The sequence below is a fragment of the Brachypodium distachyon genome, chromosome 2 (assembly GCF_000005505.3).
Source record: "Brachypodium distachyon strain Bd21 chromosome 2, Brachypodium_distachyon_v3.0, whole genome shotgun sequence".
In the NCBI taxonomy this organism is placed as follows: domain Eukaryota; kingdom Viridiplantae; phylum Streptophyta; class Magnoliopsida; order Poales; family Poaceae; genus Brachypodium; species Brachypodium distachyon.
Window position 1 is genome coordinate 42,646,659 of NC_016132.3, and position 22,282 is coordinate 42,668,940.

The 22,282-nt window shown below is 41.4% G+C and overlaps 1 protein-coding gene across 1 annotated transcript; it reads left to right on the plus strand.

The window, feature by feature from the left end:
- The first annotated feature begins 541 nt into the window (after nucleotides 1-541).
- On the plus strand, nucleotides 542-14,315 carry LOC104583287. The gene is made up of 14 exons (XM_014898919.2): nucleotides 542-647; nucleotides 837-897; nucleotides 1,606-2,364; nucleotides 2,460-2,603; nucleotides 2,692-2,877; nucleotides 3,285-3,474; nucleotides 3,559-3,602; nucleotides 3,690-3,809; nucleotides 4,004-4,307; nucleotides 4,418-4,617; nucleotides 13,402-13,496; nucleotides 13,574-13,827; nucleotides 13,994-14,069; nucleotides 14,177-14,315. Exons 6-14 carry the CDS (start codon nucleotides 3,410-3,412, stop codon nucleotides 14,297-14,299), a joined length of 1,281 nt encoding a protein of 426 aa, XP_014754405.2. The 5' UTR covers nucleotides 542-647; nucleotides 837-897; nucleotides 1,606-2,364; nucleotides 2,460-2,603; nucleotides 2,692-2,877; nucleotides 3,285-3,409; the 3' UTR covers nucleotides 14,300-14,315.
- The last annotated feature ends 7,967 nt before the right edge of the window (nucleotides 14,316-22,282 follow it).

The window sequence follows — 22,282 nt, forward strand, 5'->3', positions numbered from 1 at the left end:
ATGTCATCCCGCAAAAAAAAAATTAGTGTGTTAATTGCAAAAAAATAGCAAACAACATATTATGCTTATATATATGCCCTGTTAAATACTTCAATGAAAGTCATCATCAGACCAACTTGATTTCCAAAAATAACTCTTTGATTGCTCTTTACTAATTTATCACATATATCTCGGAGTTGTTACTTTTCATTGCCTTTCTTAGGGTGCAGTAGTTTCAACAAGTTTATATCCCAAAGCTCATCCATAAGCTCAACTTAGGGTCGCAGTGTTACTCCACCGCTATCTAACCCCATCATGCTTATCGATGGATCCAGCTCCTGTTTGGATCGGGTGGTCTGGAAAATTCGTTCGGTACGACGGTGATGTGACTATTTTCGTAGGGCTGGGGAAAGCAGGCTGCCGTGTTGTCTTGTCATGTGGCACACCACTGGGCCAGTCTCCTTGTCAGGCTGTACTGTACTGCCGTACTCGGTTTCAGTAGTGGGTCAAGATATTTCCGTCATCTTGTTTCTCCCTCCTTCACTTCGTCTCTCCCTTTCCTCAGTTCTGTTCTTCCCCTCCTCCCTCTCTCCCCTCTTCTTACCTTTCATTCTGTACTCCAATGTACCAATTTCTTCCACTGCGCAGTCAGGGATTATCCATTTTGGGTGCGTCAGCCCTGCAATTTGTACGATGCCTAGTTTCATCGATCTGTTTTCTGCTGTCCTTATTCTGTTCTTCCTCTCTTCCTCTTTTTTGTGTGCTAACTCATGACTTGTATAATATTTGCATACCTTTTTTTGGGATTCTTATGTGTTTACTCGCACAATCATTGCCGTACTCTCATGCTCTTGCAGGACTGCTTCTCCCTCCGTATTTCGGCATATAACCTCAAAAACAAGGATGAGTCTTTCGAAGGTACTTCATTGTTTACTCAAGTACTTCATGATTCAAAGTAGTTTACGGTTTCATTGTCACTTCAACTAATAGATGTATTTTTAACTATTGTCTAAGTACTGCCTAAGTTTTCCAACATTCCAATGAACATGTACTCACAGTACTGTCTCTTCCTCTATTATTCATCTATATTTCTTACATTTTCATGTTCTGCCCGCTCAGTTCCTAAGTACTGCTGTAGTGTCAAAATGTACTTCCAAGTACTGTCTGTTCGTCTATTCTTCATGTACAATTACTAGTGCTCTCAAAGTTTTTCGTGCTTTCCAACTTTCAAATGAACATGTACCGCTATGTACTGTACCTTTTTTTACATGCAAGTACTGGCTCTTCCTCTGTTCTTCATCTATATTTCTTACATTTTCATGTTCTGCCCATTCAGTTCCTAAGTACTGCTGTCCTGTCAAAATGTACTTCTAAGTATTGTCTGTTCGTCTATTCTTCACGTATAATTACTGCTGCTCTGTAAGTTTTCTGTGCTCTCCAACTTTCTAATGAACATGTACCGCTATGTATTGTACCTTCATGTATGCTTCATTTATATAAGCTACATTTCCATGTTAGTTTTGGGTTCGTAAGTATTTCCAACAAATACTTTTTCATAGTACATACGACGTACATTCCATCTTGTTTACCCTTGCACTCCAAATTATTGCTCCTACACCCTTGCAGCTCAAAGGACATGCTGCAGCTTCCGACAGTACTGGTCCTTTCACTACTGATGACGCAACACATTATGATAGCAACGGAGAGAGTGAAAATTCTTCAACAAGCAAGTCCGCAACATCAAGGACCTCCGCTAAGACCCTTTACTGGATTATCAAGAAGTTCAATCATATCAAAAGGCAGTTGGTTAAGGAAATAGGTTTTGAAGGATTACTTGAAATGCCTTTATGGAATTCACTTAATCGCATCTTCAGTACTTGGCTCCTGGGCCAAGTTGATTGCGTAGACCAAGCAATCGTATTAGATGCAATCAGAAGACTCCATTTTGTACCACAGGATGTGAACAAAGTATTTGGTATCCCCTGTGGACATCGTGATGTATTAGGACCAGAAACTCAAATATCGGATGCGGCAATGGCATATATTCGCGAACAAGCTGGTATATCTATCACCAAGGTGAGCCTAAAAGATGCTGAGAAGATTGTCCTTATGGACTTATCAGAACAGAGCACAAGATTACAAAAAGATTCATTCAAGATGGCATTTGTTATCATTGTCATGGGTCATCTCCTCTCACCCTCAACAAAGTATGATCATGTGAACATTGATTTTTTGGGTGCCTTGCGTTGTACCGAAGAAATTGGTCAATACAACTCGTGTGCATATGTTCTCAAAGGTATCATTGAGGCAGCTCAAAAAGTACAGGCTGACCTAACGATGAACAAAGTGGTCTCCAACATATTTGCTTGTCACCTGTTCCTGCAGGTACATAAAATTGAATGTACATAATCATGCATGTTTTCATTCCATGTCGTTCATTCATTATGTCATGTACTAATCCTACATTCTGTCCATCTCAGATACACTATCTAGATAATCTCTTACTTGGACCACTGCAACCTGCAAAGAACGTCTTCCCTCGTATCAAGGTTTTCCCCACAGAAGTACTTAACAAACTCATATTAGCTGATACGAAGCCTGGAGGTGGTTATGGAGCGAAGCAAGTAAGATTTAGATGATCTCATTCTATACATTACTTTAATCCAAGACAAACTTACATGCTTCCAAATATAACTCCTCCCTGCTATGCAGTTCAATGCAAGGGGTACTGTCATCATTCCCAACATGTCGCCAACTAAAATGAAGTCACTTTCGGTACCTGCTAGATCGGGACAAAGTCCTGCCCTTCTTCATTCTGTCCCAACAAACTCCGGTACAAACCTTCAGATCACAGCTGCCACATTGCCCCAATTCCTCAGAGAGAAATACCCTGCTCTGGTAACAAACTAAACCTCAAATGCATGATGATTATGCTGAACTACCCTTTATTAATTATTTATGGTCACTACCCTTTATTATGGTTACTACCCTTCAAGTACTTGCAAATGTTCGATCCAACAGTACACTTGAAATTATGTACACCATGTATTTCACTCCAGTTCCAAAGTACTTGCACATGTTCATTTCATTGTCACCTGAAACCAATGTACCCACTTTTACTGCTTTCCAAGATTCAAATGAACATGTAATTGTAAGCACTGTCTCATTCCTATGGAGATGTACTCTTATGTGCTCAAGGAGATGAAGCTGCATATTTCAAAGATTGTGTACCTACATTCAATTTATATTTCCTGCATATCTCCAACCAATCACTGGTATGGCCCTTATGTACTCTATTTTACCAGTGCAACACAAGTTTGGCGAATGATTTGAAACTATATAATGCAAACATAACCCGAGCAATGAACGAAAGGCACGCAGCTGAGAAGACTCATGTACTACAGCAAAATTTATTGCTTGCTGACAAGATATGCAACTTCATCTCCTCCAGCCATATACCACCGCGGCATTCTGCTTCAACTGCAAAGACAGAATGTACATGTCCTGACTACCTCTCGTTTACACAACTTCCACATTTTATGTATCCTCAAACATATGCTATAATGATTGTCACCTTAGGTTCCGGGAACAGCTCTGTCAAAAGAGGAGACAACCAACACGAAGTGAACTCTCGATCCCAAGGCACTTCATTACAAATTGTAGCAGTATCAAATTGTACAAACATCTAACCACTTTATTCACGGATGTAGCTCATAGCAAGGAATGTATGTCACCCTTGCGTGCAATGAAACCTCTAGAGGACACACCCAAGAGATCAACATCACAGTTGATTGAAGCAATCAAGAAGAAATCAAAGACTGGTGGCTCAGGTACCTTGCCTAAACTGCTGCAAATAGTAAATCCAATTGCAATTAGTACTTAGTATCTTGATCCATTTCATAAATAGATGGACCTCACACCAGCAGATCTATGTTCAACAACATGGACTTTCAACTACCTTCTTTTGATCTTGGATTCGATACTCTTCCAATCGTGACTCAACAATATGTGCCATCATTCACAGCTTGTAATGACAACTCTAAGAAAATAGCAGATGACATTGCACCATGTTCTCCAGCTGCCACAAAATTATCCATGGAAGCTGCCATGGTAGATTTGATTATGAGATCAGACAACGTAGACTGCGCTGAGAGTAAGATACTGCTTGGTGTAATTTCTACTTCACCTCCTTGCAAACGTCGAATCAAGGTTGGTACATTCGCACCCTCACCTTGGTCGGAAGGATACATACATCCTAAACCAGATGGTGACATCATGGTTTCTCTTATGGAATGGTGTGGTGACGCGCCCCCACACTACTTGAAAATGTAAGTACACTGATTTCATGAATGTAAGTAGAAAATGTAAGAACTTTAATTTATTTGGTCATGCATATTTATTTTATTTCTTGAATTTGAATTGTGTTATTATGTACCAGGCCGTGGGTAATCACTGAATTTCCTCGCTACATCTCAGCCACTGGCAAGGAAGTACATCAACAACTTATTGGAACCCATGTTCTTGACTTCGAATTGTGTGATCTCCTGGTAAGGAGGTTAACACAATTAGATACCAGGATGGAACCCACTAGCAGCAGGATGCGTTGGCGTCATCTCCTTGAGAGTGATTTTTCTGTATGTTCTTATCACATTATTGTTGGGTTCGTTGCATAGGAAACAAAAAATTTCCTACGAGAAGTGCGGAAGAAAAAACCAAGAATATATATACTAGATGTATGTAACGAGAGGGATCATGAACACCATACCCTCGTAGACCGCTAAGCGTTACGATCACGAGATCGTTGTTGGTGTAGTGGAACTTTCAATGAGATCAATCTCAGTGCCGAACGGACAGCACCTCCTTGGTATCCACACGTTCAGCTTCACGTTGTCTCCTCCTTCCTCGATCCAGCAAGCGAGAGGGAGAGGTAGACGAGATCCCGGCAGCACGACGGCGTGGTGACTATGGTGAATATTCTCACGGGCAGGGCTACGCCGTGCGCGTGAGAAGAGGAGGAGAGGAGGGCTCAGAGGAGAGAGATCCAACTGAAAGCTTGGGGTGTCTCTCTCCCTTGCCCCCCCCTTCTATTTATATAGGGGTAGAGGAGGCGTGGCCGGCCAGGACTATCCCGTGGCCAGGACTCTCCGGCGGCCAGGACTCTCATGCGGCCAGGACTCTCCCGCGGCCAGGACTCTCCTCCTGGCCGCATGGGCCCTGTGGGCTAGCCCCTCGGCCCATTAAGGCCAGGGTGCTCCCTCACAGGCCCATTTAGCCCAGGGATAGGTGGGCCTCAAGGTGGAACCCTCCGGATCCCTCCGGAACCTTCTAGAAGCTTCCCGGTCAAAACCGGGAAATATTCCAAACTTTCCAGAACCCTGAAAACAACTTTCCATATATAAATCTTTATCTCCGGAACATTCCGGAGCTCCTCGTTGCGTCTAGGATCCCATCCAAGACTCCGAATCATAATTCGATATCATCATCATTTATCTCATCTAACCCAAGCAACATGAAACGTTAAGTGTGTGACCCTACGGGTTCGAGAACATGTGGACATGATCAAATATCAATAACCAATAGCGGGACCTGGATGTCCATAATAGTTCCCACATATTCCACGAAGATCTCATCGGTTGAACCACTATGTCGAGGATTCAATTAATCCAGTATCCAATTCTCTTTGTCTCGCGATATATTACTTGCCCGAGATTTGATCGTCGGTATCGCCATACCTAGTTTAATCTCGTTACCGGCAAGTTCTCTTTACTCGTTCTGTAATATAATACCCCCGCAACTAAACACATTAGTCGCATGCTTGCAAGCTCATTAGGATGTTATATTACCGAGAGGGCCCAGAGATATCTCTCCGTCACAAAGAGTGACAAATCCCAGTCTTGATCCATACAACCCAACAAGCACCTTCTGGGATACCTGAAAAACACCTTTATGATCACCCAGTTACGAGATGACGGTTGATGCCCACAAAGTATTCTTCCGGTACTAGGGAGTGGCATGATCTCATGGTCTAAAGAAATAATACTTGACATAATAAAACATAAGCAACTTAAACTTAAGTGACACGATCAAAAGCTATGTTTAGGTTTGGGTCTGTCCATCACATCATTCTCCTAATGATATGACCTCGTTATTAAATGACAACACATGTCTATGGTTAGGAAACCTTAATCATCTTTAATCAACGAGCTAATCTAGTAGAGGCGTATTAGGGACACGGTATTTGTTTATTTATCCACACATGTATTTGAGTTTCCAATCAATACAATTATAGCATGGGCAATAAACATTTATCAAGAACAATGAAATATGATAATAACAAATTTATTATTGCCTCTAGGGCATATTTCCAACAGTCTCCCACTTGCACTAGAGTCAATAATCTAGTTTACATTGTAATAAATCTAACACCCATGGAGTCTTGGTGTTGATCATGTTTTGCTCGTGGAAGAGGTTTAGTCAACGGGTCTGCGACATTCAGATCCGTATGTACTTTGCAAATCTTTATGTCACCATCCTTGACATATTCACGAATAGTGTGAAACCGGCGTTTAATATGCTTGGAATTCTTGTGAGACCTCGGCTCCTTGGCGTTGGCTATGGCACCAGTGTTGTCACAATAGATGTCCATGGGATCCAACGCACTCGGAACCACACCAAGTTCAGATATGAACTCCTTCATCCAAACTCCTTCCTGTGCCGCTTCTGAAGCAGCCACATATTCCGCTTCAGTTGTTGATGCTGCCACAACGCTCTGCTTGGAACTCCTCCAGCTAACTGCACCACCATTCAAAATAAATACGTATCCGGATTGAGACTTAGAGTCATCCGGATCAGTGTCAAAACTAGCATCGACGTAACCCTTTACGACGAGCTGTTCGTCACCTCCATAAACGAGAAACATTTCTTTAGTCCTTTTTAGGTACTTAAGGATATTCTTAACTGCTGTCCAGTGTTCCACTCCTCGATCACTTTGGTACCTGCTAGTCAAACTAACAGCATGACACACGTCTGGTCTAGTACACAGCATGGCATACATAATAGAGCCTATGGCTGAGGCATAGGGGATACTATTCATCTTTTCTCTATCTTCTGCCGAAGCTGGACACTGAGTCTTACTCAATATCTTACCTTGCAACATGGGCAAGAACCCTTTCTTTGCTTGATCCATTTTGAACCTTTTCAAAACTTTGTCAAGGTATGTACTTTGTGTAAGTCCTATCAGGCGTCTTGATCTATCTCTATAAATCTTGATGCCTAATATGTAAGCTGCTTCACCAAGGTCTTTCATTGAAAAACTTTTATTCAAATAGCCTTTAACACTTTTAAGAAGTTCTATATCATTCCCAATCAGCAATATGTCATCCACATACAGTATTAGAAATGCTATAGAGCTCCCACTCACTTTCTTGTAAATACAAGCTTCTCCGTGAGTTTGGACAAATCCAAACCCTTTGATCACCTTATCAAAACGGAGATTCCAACTCCGAGATGCTTGCTTCAGCCCATAAATGGAACGCTGAAGTTTGCATACCTTATTAGCATCCTTAGGATTGACAAAACCTTTGGGCTGAACCATGTATAACTCTTCCTCAATGTGACCATTAAGGAACGCGGTTTTGACATCCATCTGCCAGATTTCGTAATCGAAAAATGCAGCAATTGCTAACATAATCCGAACAGACTTTAGCATCGCTACGGGTGAGAAAGTCTCATCGTAGTCAACTCCTTGAATTTGTCGAAAACCTTTTGCGACAAGTCGAGCTTTATAGACGGTAACATTTCCATCAGCATCTGTTTTCTTCTTGAAAATCCATTTGTTCTCAACGGCCTTTCGGTCATTCGGTAAGTCTACCAAAGTCCATACTTGGTTTTCATACATGGATCCCATTTCGGATTTCATGGCTTCTAACCATTTTTCGGAGTCTGGGCTCATCATCGCTTCCTCATAATTCGCAGGTTCATCGTTGTCCAACAACATGACATTCATGACACGAACATTGTACCACTCAGGAGTATTACGTGTTCTTGTCGACCTGCGAAGTTCAGTAGTTGTCTCATTCAAAACTTCATGATCATTATCATTAGCTTCCTCTCTAGCTGATGCAGGATGCACGGGAACAGTTTCTAGTGCTGCGCTACACTCAAATTCGAGAGAAGGTTCAATAACCTCATCGAGCTCTACCTTCCTCCCACTCACTTCTTTCGAGAGAAACTCCTTCTCTAGAAAGGACCCGTTCTTAGCGACAAACACTTTTCCTTCGGATCTGTGATAGAAGGTGTACCCAATTGTTTCTTTAGGGTATCCTATGAAGACGCATTTTTCCGACTTGGGTTCGAGCTTATCAGGTTGTAGCCTTTTTACATAAGCTTCGCATCCCCAAACTTTAAGAAAGGACAGCTTAGGTTTCTTGCCAAACCATAATTCATACGGTGTCGTTTCAACGGATTTAGATGGTGCCCTATTTAAAGTGAATGCGGCTGTCTCTAATGCATAACCCCAAAACGACAGTGGCAAATCAGTAAGAGACATCATAGACCGTACCATATCCAATAAAGTACGATTACGACGTTCGGACACACCATTGCGTTGTGGTGTTCCAGGCGGCGTAAGTTGTGAAACAATTCCACATTGTTTTAAATGCGTGCCAAACTCGTAACTCAAATATTCACCTCCACGATCCGATCGTAGAAATTTAATTTTCTTGTTACGATGATTCTCCACTTCATTCTGAAATTCCTTGAATTTTTCAAATGTCTCAGACTTGTTTTTCATTAAGTAAATATACCCATATCTACTCAAGTCATCTGTGAAGGTTAGGAAGTAACGATATCCACCGCACGTTGTAACACTCATTGGTCCGCACACATCAGTATGTATGATCTCCAACAAGTCACTGGCCCGTTCCATTATGCCTGAAAACGGGGTTCTAGTCATCTTACCCATGAGGCATGGTTCACATGTATCAAATGATTCAAAATCAAGTGATTCAAGTAGTCCATCAGAATGAAGTTTCTTCATGCGTTTTATACCAATATGACCTAGACGGCAGTGCCACAAATATGTTGAACTATCATTATCCACTTTGCACCTTTTGGCATTAACATTATGAATATGTGTGTCACTACTATCGAGACTTAATAGAAATAAACCATTCACAAGTGGTGCATGACCATAAAAGATATTACTCATATAAATCGAACAACCATTATTCTCTGATTTAAATGAATAACCGTCTTGCATTAAACAAGATCCTGATATAATGTTCATGCTCAACGCAGGCACCAAATAACAATTACTAAGGTTTAAAACTAATCCCGAAGATAAATGTAGAGGGAGCGTGCCGACGGCGATCACATCAACTTTTGATCCATTCCCGACGCGCATAGTCACCTCATCTCTTGCTAGTCTTCGTCTATTCTGTAGCTCCTGTTTCGAGTTACAAATGTGAGCAACTGAACCAGTATCAAATACCCAGGTGCTACTACGAGTACTAGTAAGGTACACATCAATAACATGTATATCAAATATACCTTTGACGTTGCCAGCCTTCTTATCTGCCAAGTACTTGGGGCAGTTACGCTTCCAGTGGCCAGTCCCCTTGCAGTAGAAGCACTCAGTATCCGGCTTAGGTCCAGATTTGGGCTTCTTCGCGGGAGTGGCAACAGTTTTGCCACCCTTCTTGAAATTTCCCTTCTTACCCTTTGCCTTCTTGAAACTGGTGGTCTTATTGACCATCAACACTTGATGCTCCTTTTTGATTTCCACCTCCGCGGTTTTTAACATCGCGAGGAGCTGAGGAAGTGTCCTATCCATCCCTTGCATATTGTAGTTCACCACAAAACTTTTATAGCTAGGTGGTAGTGACTGAAGAACCCGGTCAATGCCTAATTCATTAGGAATCTCAATTCCCAGTTGTCTCAGGCGGTCGGCGTACCCAGACATTCTGAGCACGTGCTCGCTAACGGAGCTGTTCTCCTCCATCTTGCAGTTAAAGAACCTTTCGGAGGCATCATACCTCTCCGCACGGGGTTGGGTCTGAAATAAAGTATTCAGTTCCCCAATCATAGCATATGCCGAGTGGTGCTCAAAACGCTTTTGGAGCTCAGGTTCCATACCAAGCAAGAGGCCGCACCTAACTACATTGTGGTCCTCAGATTGAGTCAGCCAAACGTTCCTAACGTCAGCAGACTCAGTTGCTGCGGGTTCTGCACCAAGCGCTGCATCAAAAACATAAGCCTTTTTGGCAGCTTCGAGGATAATCCTCACATTCCGGAACCAGTCCGTAAAGTTGCTTCCATTGGACTTCAGTTTATCTTTCTCTAGGAGAGTATTCATATTGAACGTAGTACGAGCCATTGATCTACAGCATATTTGCAAGGGCAATTAGACTAAGTTCATGATAATAAGTTCAAGCTAATCAAATTACTAATGAACTCCCACTAAAATCAACATCCCTCGGGTTGTTTAGTGACACATGATCCAAATCCACTACACCAAGTCCGATCATCACGTGAGATGGAGTAACTTCAATGGTAAACATCAGCATGTTGATCACATCATTCATATGACTCATGTTTAACCTTTCGGTTCCTTGTGTTCCGAGGCCATGTCTATACATGCTAGGCTCGTCAAGTTAACCAAAGTATTCCTGCATGTGTAAAACTGGCTTACACCCGTTGTATGCGAACGTAGAGTTTATAACACCCGATCATCACGTGGTGCTTCAAAACGACGAACTTTTGCAACGGTGCATACTAAGGGAGAACACATTATTATCTTGATATTAACAATGAGGGATCATCTTATAATGCTACCGTCAACTAAGCAAAATAAGATGCATAAAAGGGATAAACATCACATGCATAAATAATGTGACATGATATGGCCTTCTCTTCGTGTGCCTTTGATCTCCATCTCCAAAGCACGGGCATGATCTCCATCATCACCAGCATGGCGCCTAGGTCCTCGGGCGTCATGTATAGTTGCCTCCACCAACTATTGCTACTACGACTATTGCTACTACTAGCGATAAAGTAAAGCAATTACATGGCGATTAAATCATTGACACGAAGGTCATACAATAATTAATGAGACAACCATACGGCTCCTGCCGGTTGCCAAACTCATCGACATGCAAGTCGTGAAATATTACAAAACATGATCATCTCATACATCAAATATATTATATCATATCTTGGCCATACCACATCACATGCCCCTGCAAAAACAAGTTAGACGCTTCTACTTTGTTGTTGCATGTTTTACGTGGCTTTAGGGGCTGCACTAAAAGAACCGTTCTTACTTACGCAAAAGCCACAACGGTGATATACAAATTGCTTATTAACCATATAGGCCTCCCATTGCAAATCAGATTTCAACTATAGTGGGAGAGACAGACACCCGCCAGCCGCCTTATGCAATACAAGTTGCATGTTAATTGCGGAACCGGTCTCTTGTGCGAAGACAAGTAAGGTTGGTCCGAGCCGCTTCATCCCACTATCCCGCAAAATCCGATAGTGCACAAAGGAGGTAGCAATATGAACATCAACGCCCACAACTAAATTGTGTTCTACTCATACAAAACATCTACGCATAGATCTAGCTCTGATACCACTGTTGGGTTCGTTGCATAGGAAACAAAAATTTTCCTACGAGAAGTGCGGAAGAAAAAACCAAGAATATATATACTAGATGTATGTAACGAGAGGGATCATGAACACCATACCCTCGTAGACCGCTAAGCGTTACGATCACGAGATCGTTGTTGGTGTAGTGGAACTTTCAATGAGATCAATCTCAGTGCCGAACGGACAGCACCTCCTTGGTATCCACACGTTCAGCTTCACGTTGTCTCCTCCTTCCTCGATCCAGCAAGCGAGAGGGAGAGGTAGACGAGATCCCGGCAGCACGACGGCGTGGTGACTATGGTGAATATTCTCACGAGCAGGGCTACGCCGTGCGCGTGAGAAGAGGAGGAGAGGAGGGCTCAGGGGAGAGAGATCCAACTGAAAGCTTGGGGTGTCTCTCTCCCTTGCCCCCCCCTTCTATTTATATAGGGGTAGAGGAGGCGTGGCCGGCCAGGACTATCCCGTGGCCAGGACTCTCCGGCGGCCAGGACTCTCATGCGGCCAGGACTCTCCCGCGGCCAGGACTCTCCTCCTGGCCGCATGGGCCCTGTGGGCTAGCCCCTCGGCCCATTAAGGCCAGGGTGCTCCCTCACAGGCCCATTTAGCCCAGGGATAGGTGGGCCTCAAGGTGGAACCCTCCGGATCCCTCCGGAACCTTCTAGAAGCTTCCCGGTCAAAACCGGGAAATATTCCAAACTTTCCAGAACCCTGAAAACAACTTTCCATATATAAATCTTTATCTCCGGAACATTCCGGAGCTCCTCGTTGCGTCTAGGATCCCATCCAAGACTCCGAATCATAATTCGATATCATCATCATTTATCTCATCTAACCCAAGCAACATGAAACGTTAAGTGTGTGACCCTACGGGTTCGAGAACATGTGGACATGATCAAATATCAATAACCAATAGCGGGACCTGAATGTCCATAATAGTTCCCACATATTCCACGAAGATCTCATCGGTTGAACCACTATGTCGAGGATTCAATTAATCCAGTATCCAATTCTCTTTGTCTCGCGATATATTACTTGCCCGAGATTTGATCGCCGGTATCGCCATACCTAGTTTAATCTCGTTACCGGCAAGTTCTCTTTACTCGTTCCGTAATATAATACCCCCGCAACTAAACACATTAGTCGCATGCTTGCAAGCTCATTAGGATGTTATATTACCGAGAGGGCCCAGAGATATCTCTCCGTCACAAGGAGTGACAAATCCCAGTCTTGATCCATACAACCCAACAAGCACCTTCTGGGATACCTGAAAAACACCTTTATGATCACCCAGTTACGAGATGACGGTTGATGCCCACAAAGTATTCTTCCGGTACTAGGGAGTGGCATGATCTCATGGTCTAAAGAAATAATACTTGACATAATAAAACATAAGCAACTTAAACTTAAGTGACACGATCAAAAGCTATGTTTAGGTTTGGGTCTGTCCATCACATCATTCTCCTAATGATATGACCTCGTTATTAAATGACAACACATGTCTATGGTTAGGAAACCTTAACCATCTTTAATCAACGAGCTAATCTAGTAGAGGCGTATTAGGGACACGGTATTTGTTTATTTATCCACACATGTATTTGAGTTTCCAATCAATACAATTATAGCATGGGCAATAAACATTTATCAAGAACAATGAGATATGATAACAACAAATTTATTATTGCCTCTAGGGCATATTTCCAACAATTATAACCATGCTTTGTTTATTATAAACTATTCATTATCTGCCGGATCTAACTAATGTACAAAAACAAGTATGTGCGATAGCAGAAAATGACATCACATCTATCATATCAATCCAGCAACAATTCATTGGCGACGAGGTTACCTACAACATGTCGTGCACCAGAATGGTAAGAAAATTTCATTTTTCACATACATTACATATGTACTTATCCATACTCACCATCATTTCAATCTTTCAATGCAGTTTGCCGTGCCTTCATTCATTGAGCAATCCTGGTCTGCCTACATGTTTGACATGAAGGAAGAGGTTATTCATGTACTTGATCCATTGGGGCTGCATTTACAATCACCAGCAATTAAAGAATTGCACGCTCATTCTGCTAACGTCATCCAAGATAAGCTCTTCGATTGCTTTGACAAGTATTATGAAAATTGGAAACCAAAGAAGAATAAGTGGCCTCATGTTTATCCAGTGTTGACGAATGACAAGTTTAGCAAGTAAGCACAATCTAAAGACTCGGTCCCGCCATAGTTACATGTTACTACAAGTTTCTGTATTATGATGTGTACTTACAATGTACTAATTCAGTACTTCCACATCCAATGTGCTAATTTAATACTTGTACAACTTCGTACTAAATATTTCACTTCATACATCGTTCAGGAATCAGAGTGGATTGTGCATGCTACATTGTGTCCGCAATTACAATGGGGATGAATTGGAGCAACCACTCACACTGGTAAGTTATGAATAATCATCCTGTACTGATGACTATACACATGTTCTCTAATTTGCTATATTTTGGACTTACATCCAATACTGATTACTACATACATGTACTCACAGAATGGTTACTCAAGGCTCCAACATACATTTCTTCATGAAATCCTCACCATGAAGAACAACAAGGCCAGGCTCCCCATCCACATACTAAAGATCATTGATCCGCCAAACGTGAGACAAGTGTAGCTTATTCCTGAATATGATGCCTTTTGCAAAACATTTGTATGCAATGTACTGTTAGGTTGCCGAATGTGAATTACTTTAAGATGATGTACTCGTACTACTTTGTTTCCGTATTGTCAATGCAACAGTGCTTATTCCCCAATTAGTATGCACAGCTACATAGTTTCCCCAATTAGTATGTACTCTGGTACATATGTTCTGATCTACCTACATCTAAATTTGTACCCTTAATCGTCACGATGAAATCAAATGCACACAACATTAAAACTTCATACGTCCAACCGATTAGCACACAACATCAAAACTTCATGACGCAACAAACAGCCTTCTGGACCCATTGAAACCAGGTTTTATGTTCTTATTGGCTGTCAAGTACTTGCGTTCACATGTACCATCAGAACAAACCTGACATTCTACCAGCAAGAATTTTTTGCATCCATATACATCATAGTAACTTATATTCAATTATTTAAAATTTCAGTACACCTTAAGTGAGAGCCCTGGGTCAGAAGTACTTCTGAAACACCTTAAGGGTACGACAAGTACTTCTGTTCCAGAAGTGCTTCTGGAACAGAGTACTTCTATTCCAGAATTGCTTGTACGATAAATTTCATTTAGCAACCGGACATCCATGGAATGCCACAAACCACCAAGTGCCATCAACTAAATTTCATTACAGATAATATAGAAATTGTTATGGTCCACATCACAACCAACTACTGTCATCTTAACATAGTTTATTACACCTACATTAAAATGCTCATCATTACAGTCATAACCAACTTCAAATTAAGTTGCACACAGCACGCATGCTGATGAATGTACAATATTCATCCGACTTTCTAAAATAACTAAATCGTTCTACCGCCTTCGCTAATTGAAGTATTGCTTGCAACTGTACTGTACATCGTTTTGGACACAATGCGCCTTTCGTACACCCTTTTGTACTCCTTCACTTTAATTGGATAATCTACATCCAAAATGATGAACATAAGAATTTAACAATTTTACAGTACATCAAAAACAGTACTTCAATTAATATGACTTATTCAGACCTGATTCATCTTTCTCTCCCATACAACATTCAGATCCGATCTCCACTGGCTCTACATCTTGCACGTTCTGACCAAATTTCACTGCATCCTTTTCTTTGCCTACATTTTTCACAACCATGTAAGTACATTCACAAATGCTGAAGACATATATATGTTCAAATGCAATATCATACATTGTGGTGTCTCATCAAAGATAGGAGCGTGGGGTGCTTGCACATTGTGCTGTGGAGTCATACATAAACTGTTAAGTATGTCATTCACATTTCCTGAATGGATACTTTCCGATCCTACACTCAATTCGTGGGCAGCATCAGATTCCTTTTCTCTAAGCTCTCCTGTTCCAAACATCACCCATCATAGTACATCATGCATCAAATTAATCATTCATGAAAAACAAAAATATATGTTTGATAAATACCCTCAACCGCCGAGTGTTTTGGATCAACAAGTGCTGACCCGACATGTACAGATGGTTCTTGCTGTTCTTCGTGCTGTTGTTCTGCAAGCAAAGATATATGTCAGCTATCAATCATGCATGATCACCTTATGTATTCCATATGAAAACATAATCACCTGAAGTATGCTCATGTACAGATGGTACTTCCTGTGCTTCATCACAACGGATCTGTGCATCAGCTTCAAGATCTTTCAATACGTCATCAATAATCACGTCAACATTCCCGCTTTGACCTATAATCCATAGGTAAAAATAAAACATGTGGTATGTACCAACTAGTACAAATTCTATCATATCCCAAATACTGAGCACTTAAAACGTACCCGCCTCACAATTATTGTTCTGACTGTGCTCAGCATTGTCTAATAAAGAATCAACAAAAGATCTTCTCTCACAATTGTATTCCATGTTTATGACAATAAACTAATGCCCATATGTTATTGAAATGCTTACTTCTTTCAACATCATGGTGGACATCTTCTTCTGTTTCCTTCTTTACACTCAATTGGTTGGACATTGGCCCCTGCATAATTAACAAGGGGCAAAGAAATAATTGCTCCCATCGAATTAACATTGACCCCATGCTTAAGGCAAAGAAATAAACAAACATGTGTATGGTACCAACCTCCTGGCAACCATTTGCCCCCTCCTTTTTCGTGCAGGAACTGCGGGCACTCTTGGAGGTCTAGCGCATGACTCTTTCAGCAGACCAAGTGCTTCTGCAACCATAATCTTTATGGAAGAATGTATATCTACATTGTTATCTTCATGACCCATAGTACCTCCAGGTGAAAAAAAAGGATCATATCTAATGTCTTCATATGAATCAAAATGACAAACATCAAACACGTCGAAATTGGAAGTACATACCTTTCGTTTCAGCATTTCTTGTATCTTCTGTTTGAACATCTCGAATTGCAAAATGCCCATGTACTGCTGAAATTTTGGGTACGACATAGTTAATTCTATGTAACATGAGCTACATTGACCTATTAACGGAAACTAACCTTCCTCAACATCTACTCATGTGTCATCTCCTGGCTGTGTACTCTTGCATCTGCAAATAACAACCTCTTTAATATTAACCTGCCTTACAGAACATAAGAATCAAGCATTGAATGGTACGAGCCATACCTTTTAGAGGATTGGCTTCCAGAGTTCCTCGGAACTAACATAACATATGAATTATTTTCAGTAACGAGAACAACAAACAGGAGTACCAACGTTAATATAAAATTCATTACCTTCTGCCCCTCTTTTGTCTCCAACTTGACTCATGTTGCTGTCCTCTGGAATATTATCATCATGTAGAGATGCTTGTACGATTTGTTCCATTGTAAGTACATTTACATACATCTGGTATGTTAGAACCGAAAATTGTAATATATAGCCACATAGCTTCTTAATTACCTTCCGACCTGTCCTTGCTAACTTGTGGTACTACATTAGGCTTCTTGAACAGAGGATTGCCTATGAGAACATGAATTGAAACAATTGAGTTACAAAATTCAAGTAATTGCGCCTGTTATGTAGTCATTTAGAACCCTAGCAACCCAACCACGTTCCTTAACAAACAGAAGCAACATGACATCCATTCACCATAACAGATAACATAAATACATACCTTGCATCCCAGGTACTTGCGATCTTATCTCCTCATCAGACTCATCCGACCAACTCTCGTTCTGCATATGGTCCGCTATCCGGTAAAGAAGAAGGTCCTTTCTCTTCTTAAGCTCTCGCTTAAGGACTTCAACAAGGTACACATCATCTGCATGTTGATCTTCAATGACCTTCATCAAAGCAGTATAACTCTTCTGCTTTCTAGTTTGCCTATCACTCTTGTACTTCCCTTTGTTAAGCTTTCTCGATGGACTTGCAACGACTTTATCTTTGCCTTCAACGTTCCTCTATAACAGATAAGACACATATGAGCAAAATGAACTATTCATTCATGGTAGTTACCATACTGATAAAAAGTACAAATGTTTCAACAAATACCTTGCAGTTACCATACCACTGGCTCAAATCAGCATTATGAGATTTCTTGTCCATACTGATAAGCATATCCAGCTTTGATTTGCCATAAACCTTTATTCTTGGTAATACATTGGCCGGTGCTTTGTGGACACCAAAGTCGATGCTATCTAAATAAAATATCTGTACATAGAAATGTTTTATTACCACTAAATCGAAGCTGCCATAACAGATATCATTCAGACCTGTGTACTATCATGTACTATCAAAACTAACCTGAGGTACAATGACGCAGCCCCCAACTATGCACGTCGAGTATCCACTTGCCTTCATTTCTTTGACCTCCCGGGCAACAATGCCAAGAATGTCAAGCACACACCTTGCATAATTCACTTCTTTCAATTTCGCAACGCTGCTCATGTACGGAAGTAAATATGTCGGCATTCTGGGATCGCGATCTCTGCAGTCAAGCAGAAAAGCGAAACACACAAGGACAACTGCTATTTGGAAAGCTTCTTGCTCCTGCCTTGTGCTGTGCTCGTCAATTTTCCTCTCGACGACATGACAAACATTAGGAATTGTAAGGTCATTCACTCCTAATGCTGTTGGAAATATGCCCTAGAGGCAATAATAAATTTGTTATTATCATATTTCATTGTTCTTGATAAATGTTTATTGCCCATGCTATAATTGTATTGATTGGAAACTCAAATACATGTGTGGATAAATAAACAAATTCCGTGTCCCTAATACGCCTCTACTAGATTAGCTCGTTGATTAAAGATGGTTAAGGTTTCCTAACCATAGACATGTGTTGTCATTTAATAACGAGGTCATATCATTAGGAGAATGATGTGATGGACAGACCCAAACCTAAACATAGCTTTTGATCGTGTCACTTAAGTTTAAGTTGCTTATGTTTTATTATGTCAAGTATTATTTCTTTAGACCATGAGATCATGCCACTCCCTAGTACCGGAAGAATACTTTGTGGGCATCAACCGTCATCTCGTAACTGGGTGATCATAAAGGTGTTTTTCAGGTATCCCAGAAGGTGCTTGTTGGGTTGTATGGATCAAGACTGGGATTTGTCACTCCTTGTGACGGAGAGATATCTCTGGGCCCTCTCGGTAATATAACATCCTAATGAGCTTGCAAGCATGCGACTAATGTGTTTAGTTGCGGGGGTATTATATTACGGAACGAGTAAAGAGAACTTGCCGGTAACGAGATTAAACTAGGTATGGCGATACCGACGATCAAATCTCGGGCAAGTAATATATCGCGAGACAAAGAGAATTGGATACTGGATTAATTGAATCCTCGACATAGTGGTTCAACCGATGAGATCTTCGTGGAATATGTGGGAACTATTATGGACATCCAGGTCCCGCTATTGGTTATTGATATTTGATCATGTCCACATGTTCTCGAACCCGTAGGGTCACACACTTAACGTTTCATGTTGCTTGGGTTAGATGAGATAAATGATGATGATATCGAATTATGATTCGGAGTCTTGGATGGGATCCTAGACGCAACGAGGAGCTCCGGAATGTTCCGGAGATAAAGATTTATATATGGAAAGTTGTTTTCAGGGTTCTGGAAAGTTTGGAATATTTCCCGGTTTTGACCAGGAAGCTTCTAGAAGGTTCCGGAGGGATCCGGAGGGTTCCACCTTGAGGCCCACCTATCCCTGGGCTAAATGGGCCTGTGAGGGAGCACCCTGGCCTTAATGGGCCGAGGGGCTAGCCCACAGGGCCCATGCGGCCAGGAGGAGAGTCCTGGCCGCGGGAGAGTCCTGGCCGCATGAGAGTCCTGGCCGCCGGAGAGTCCTGGCCACGGGATAGTCCTGGCCGGCCACGCCTCCTCTACCCCTATATAAATAGAAGGGGGGGGCAAGGGAGAGAGACACCCCAAGCTTTCAGTTGGATCTCTCTCCCCTGAGCCCTCCTCTCCTCCTCTTCTCACGCGCACGGCGTAGCCCTGCCCGTGAGAATATTCACCATAGTCACCACGCCGTCGTGCTGCCGGGATCTCGTCTACCTCTCCCTCTCGCTTGCTGGATCGAGGAAGGAGGAGACAACGTGAAGCTGAACGTGTGGATACCAAGGAGGTGCTGTCCATTCGGCACTGAGATTGATCTCATTGAAAGTTCCACTACACCAACAACGATCTCGTGATCGTAACGCTTAGCGGTCTACGAGGATATGGTGTTCATGATCCCTCTCGTTACATACATCTAGTATATATATTCTTGGTTTTTTCTTCCGCACTTCTCGTAGGAAAATTTTTGTTTCCTATGCAACGAACCCAATAAATGCCCTGCAAACTTCTTCCATCATATCATCAGCAATGTCCTCGTCTACTACTGAAATATGTTTGCCTTCCGATTGCACGCCAATGATGTTATGAACATCTGATGCTGACATGGGTGCTGTAGTACCGTCAGGGTATTCAAATTCAAACTGGTCACCATCTACATCGGTTGAATTCAACACGAAAAGAGAGAACTGCCGATTCCATTTGTGTTTTGGTATTTCTAACAGTCCGTCAAATGAGATATCTTTCATCAACCCTAGCTTGAAATTATCAAATTTGGAGAACATCTCATGCAGAAGGTGTGGCTTGTGACAACTAAAAATTTTAGGATTCCAAATGTTAACAGAATGTACAGGAAGGCTGCGTCTTGTACCCCCACGCCCTCTTCCTCGTTTAACTGTTGAAGATGATGCCATCTGTAGCAAAACAAGTAATATGGCGTCACTTAAAAAGATACATAAATCACGGGCAATTTGTTGCAACCAATTCTTGACACATCCAAAGTTGCTTTTCAGACAAACATAGCTAAAACAGAAACATAATAAGTACATTGCAGTTACCATAAATTGTCACCATTCATAGGTGCCATAAGTATTTATTCAAGCATGTAAATGCTATCAAACCACTAAGGTACACATCTGTACCTTAGTGGTTTGATAGCATTTACATGCTTGAATAGGTACAAAATATTTAAGTACCAATGGGTACAACTTCAAACATTCTATAGAACTGCAATATTTAGTTTGACCTAATAAAGCAGGACTACGAACTAAAATCAATGTACCTAATAATACTTTGTACAGATCTCTATTTGGATGAACCAATAAACACAAGTGGTATCGCACAATGGAACATGAAGTTAAGTTCTAGAACAAAATCTAGTTAAACCTAACAAAATTCGGGTACGGATCAAATGGATCGATTTCAACAGTCCTGCCATACAGATCTGGGATATGAGGAAAGAAGAGAGGAGAGTTTGAGAAGAAGCGAGATATTACATCAACTTCAGGGAAAGATTGCGCCGCATCCAAAGAAACAAGGTTCCGCTGGTTCGAAACACAATTAAAAACCAATCTACCTACAAGAAATTCGAAATCTACATTGGGCTTGCTAGTACAGTACCTGCTTGTAGCCTTCTTCTTCGCGGGGCTTCGGATCCTCGGTGAGCAGGCGCAAGGACTAAATCGCCTCCGCCGCTCAATAGCCCACCGATTACTCTGGCTTCCTCGTCGGGCAACTTTGTGAGAGCGCAGGCCTGCGGCTCTAAATCGAGGAAGAAAACCTAGGAAAGATGTTAGGGAAGAAGCTATAGGGGACGGACCCACGTACAGTAATAACTGAATCACATATAAAAGCACATGTGTCATACACATAATAAAAATCATTGGTACCCTATTAACATAATGAACTAACAATATTTATTTGTACCACCCTTCATGAAAACAGGTACTTAATTAGTACTCCCTTCGATCCATAATAAGTACAAAGTTTGTACTAATTTCGTACAAAATGAGCGACACTTATTATGTACTACAAAATGAGCGACACTAATTATGGCTCGGAGGGAGTACAAAAGTAATTAGCACAGTTGCCTCCTGGGACCATAGAAACCTAAGTAATAACAAAACTTAGTGTGCACTAAGAACTCGCTGGTATGATTCCATACCGTCAATGGAAGATACTATGATGTACCTGAATCTACATATTTTTTGATGTACCCTCAGATACATATGACATGATGTACCCGAAAGTACATCAGCTTATGATGTACCCTCAAGTACATGAAAGTTTGGTGCCCTAGAAGTGCAGTACAACCATGAGCCTAAATTGAGAAAACAGAAATTGGTAACATATATTAAGGATCACGTACGAACAATTATGGTTCAAATTAAATCCTAACATTATCTAACAAGTACCATCACCTACAGGTACCTTCGAAAAATTACAAACATAAGTCCTTAATCGAACAAGTACCATCACCTACAGGTACCTTCAAATTATTACAAACATAAGTCCAACAGTAACAAAGTACCCTACTATACAGGTACTTTGAACCGGCTAATACAACCATAACAAGTACACTTTCATTTCGAAACTCTGGTGTACATCATTCTATGTAGTACTTGCACCATCATCCTTCTTCGCAACTCTGGTGTACATCTTACTCGATAAATT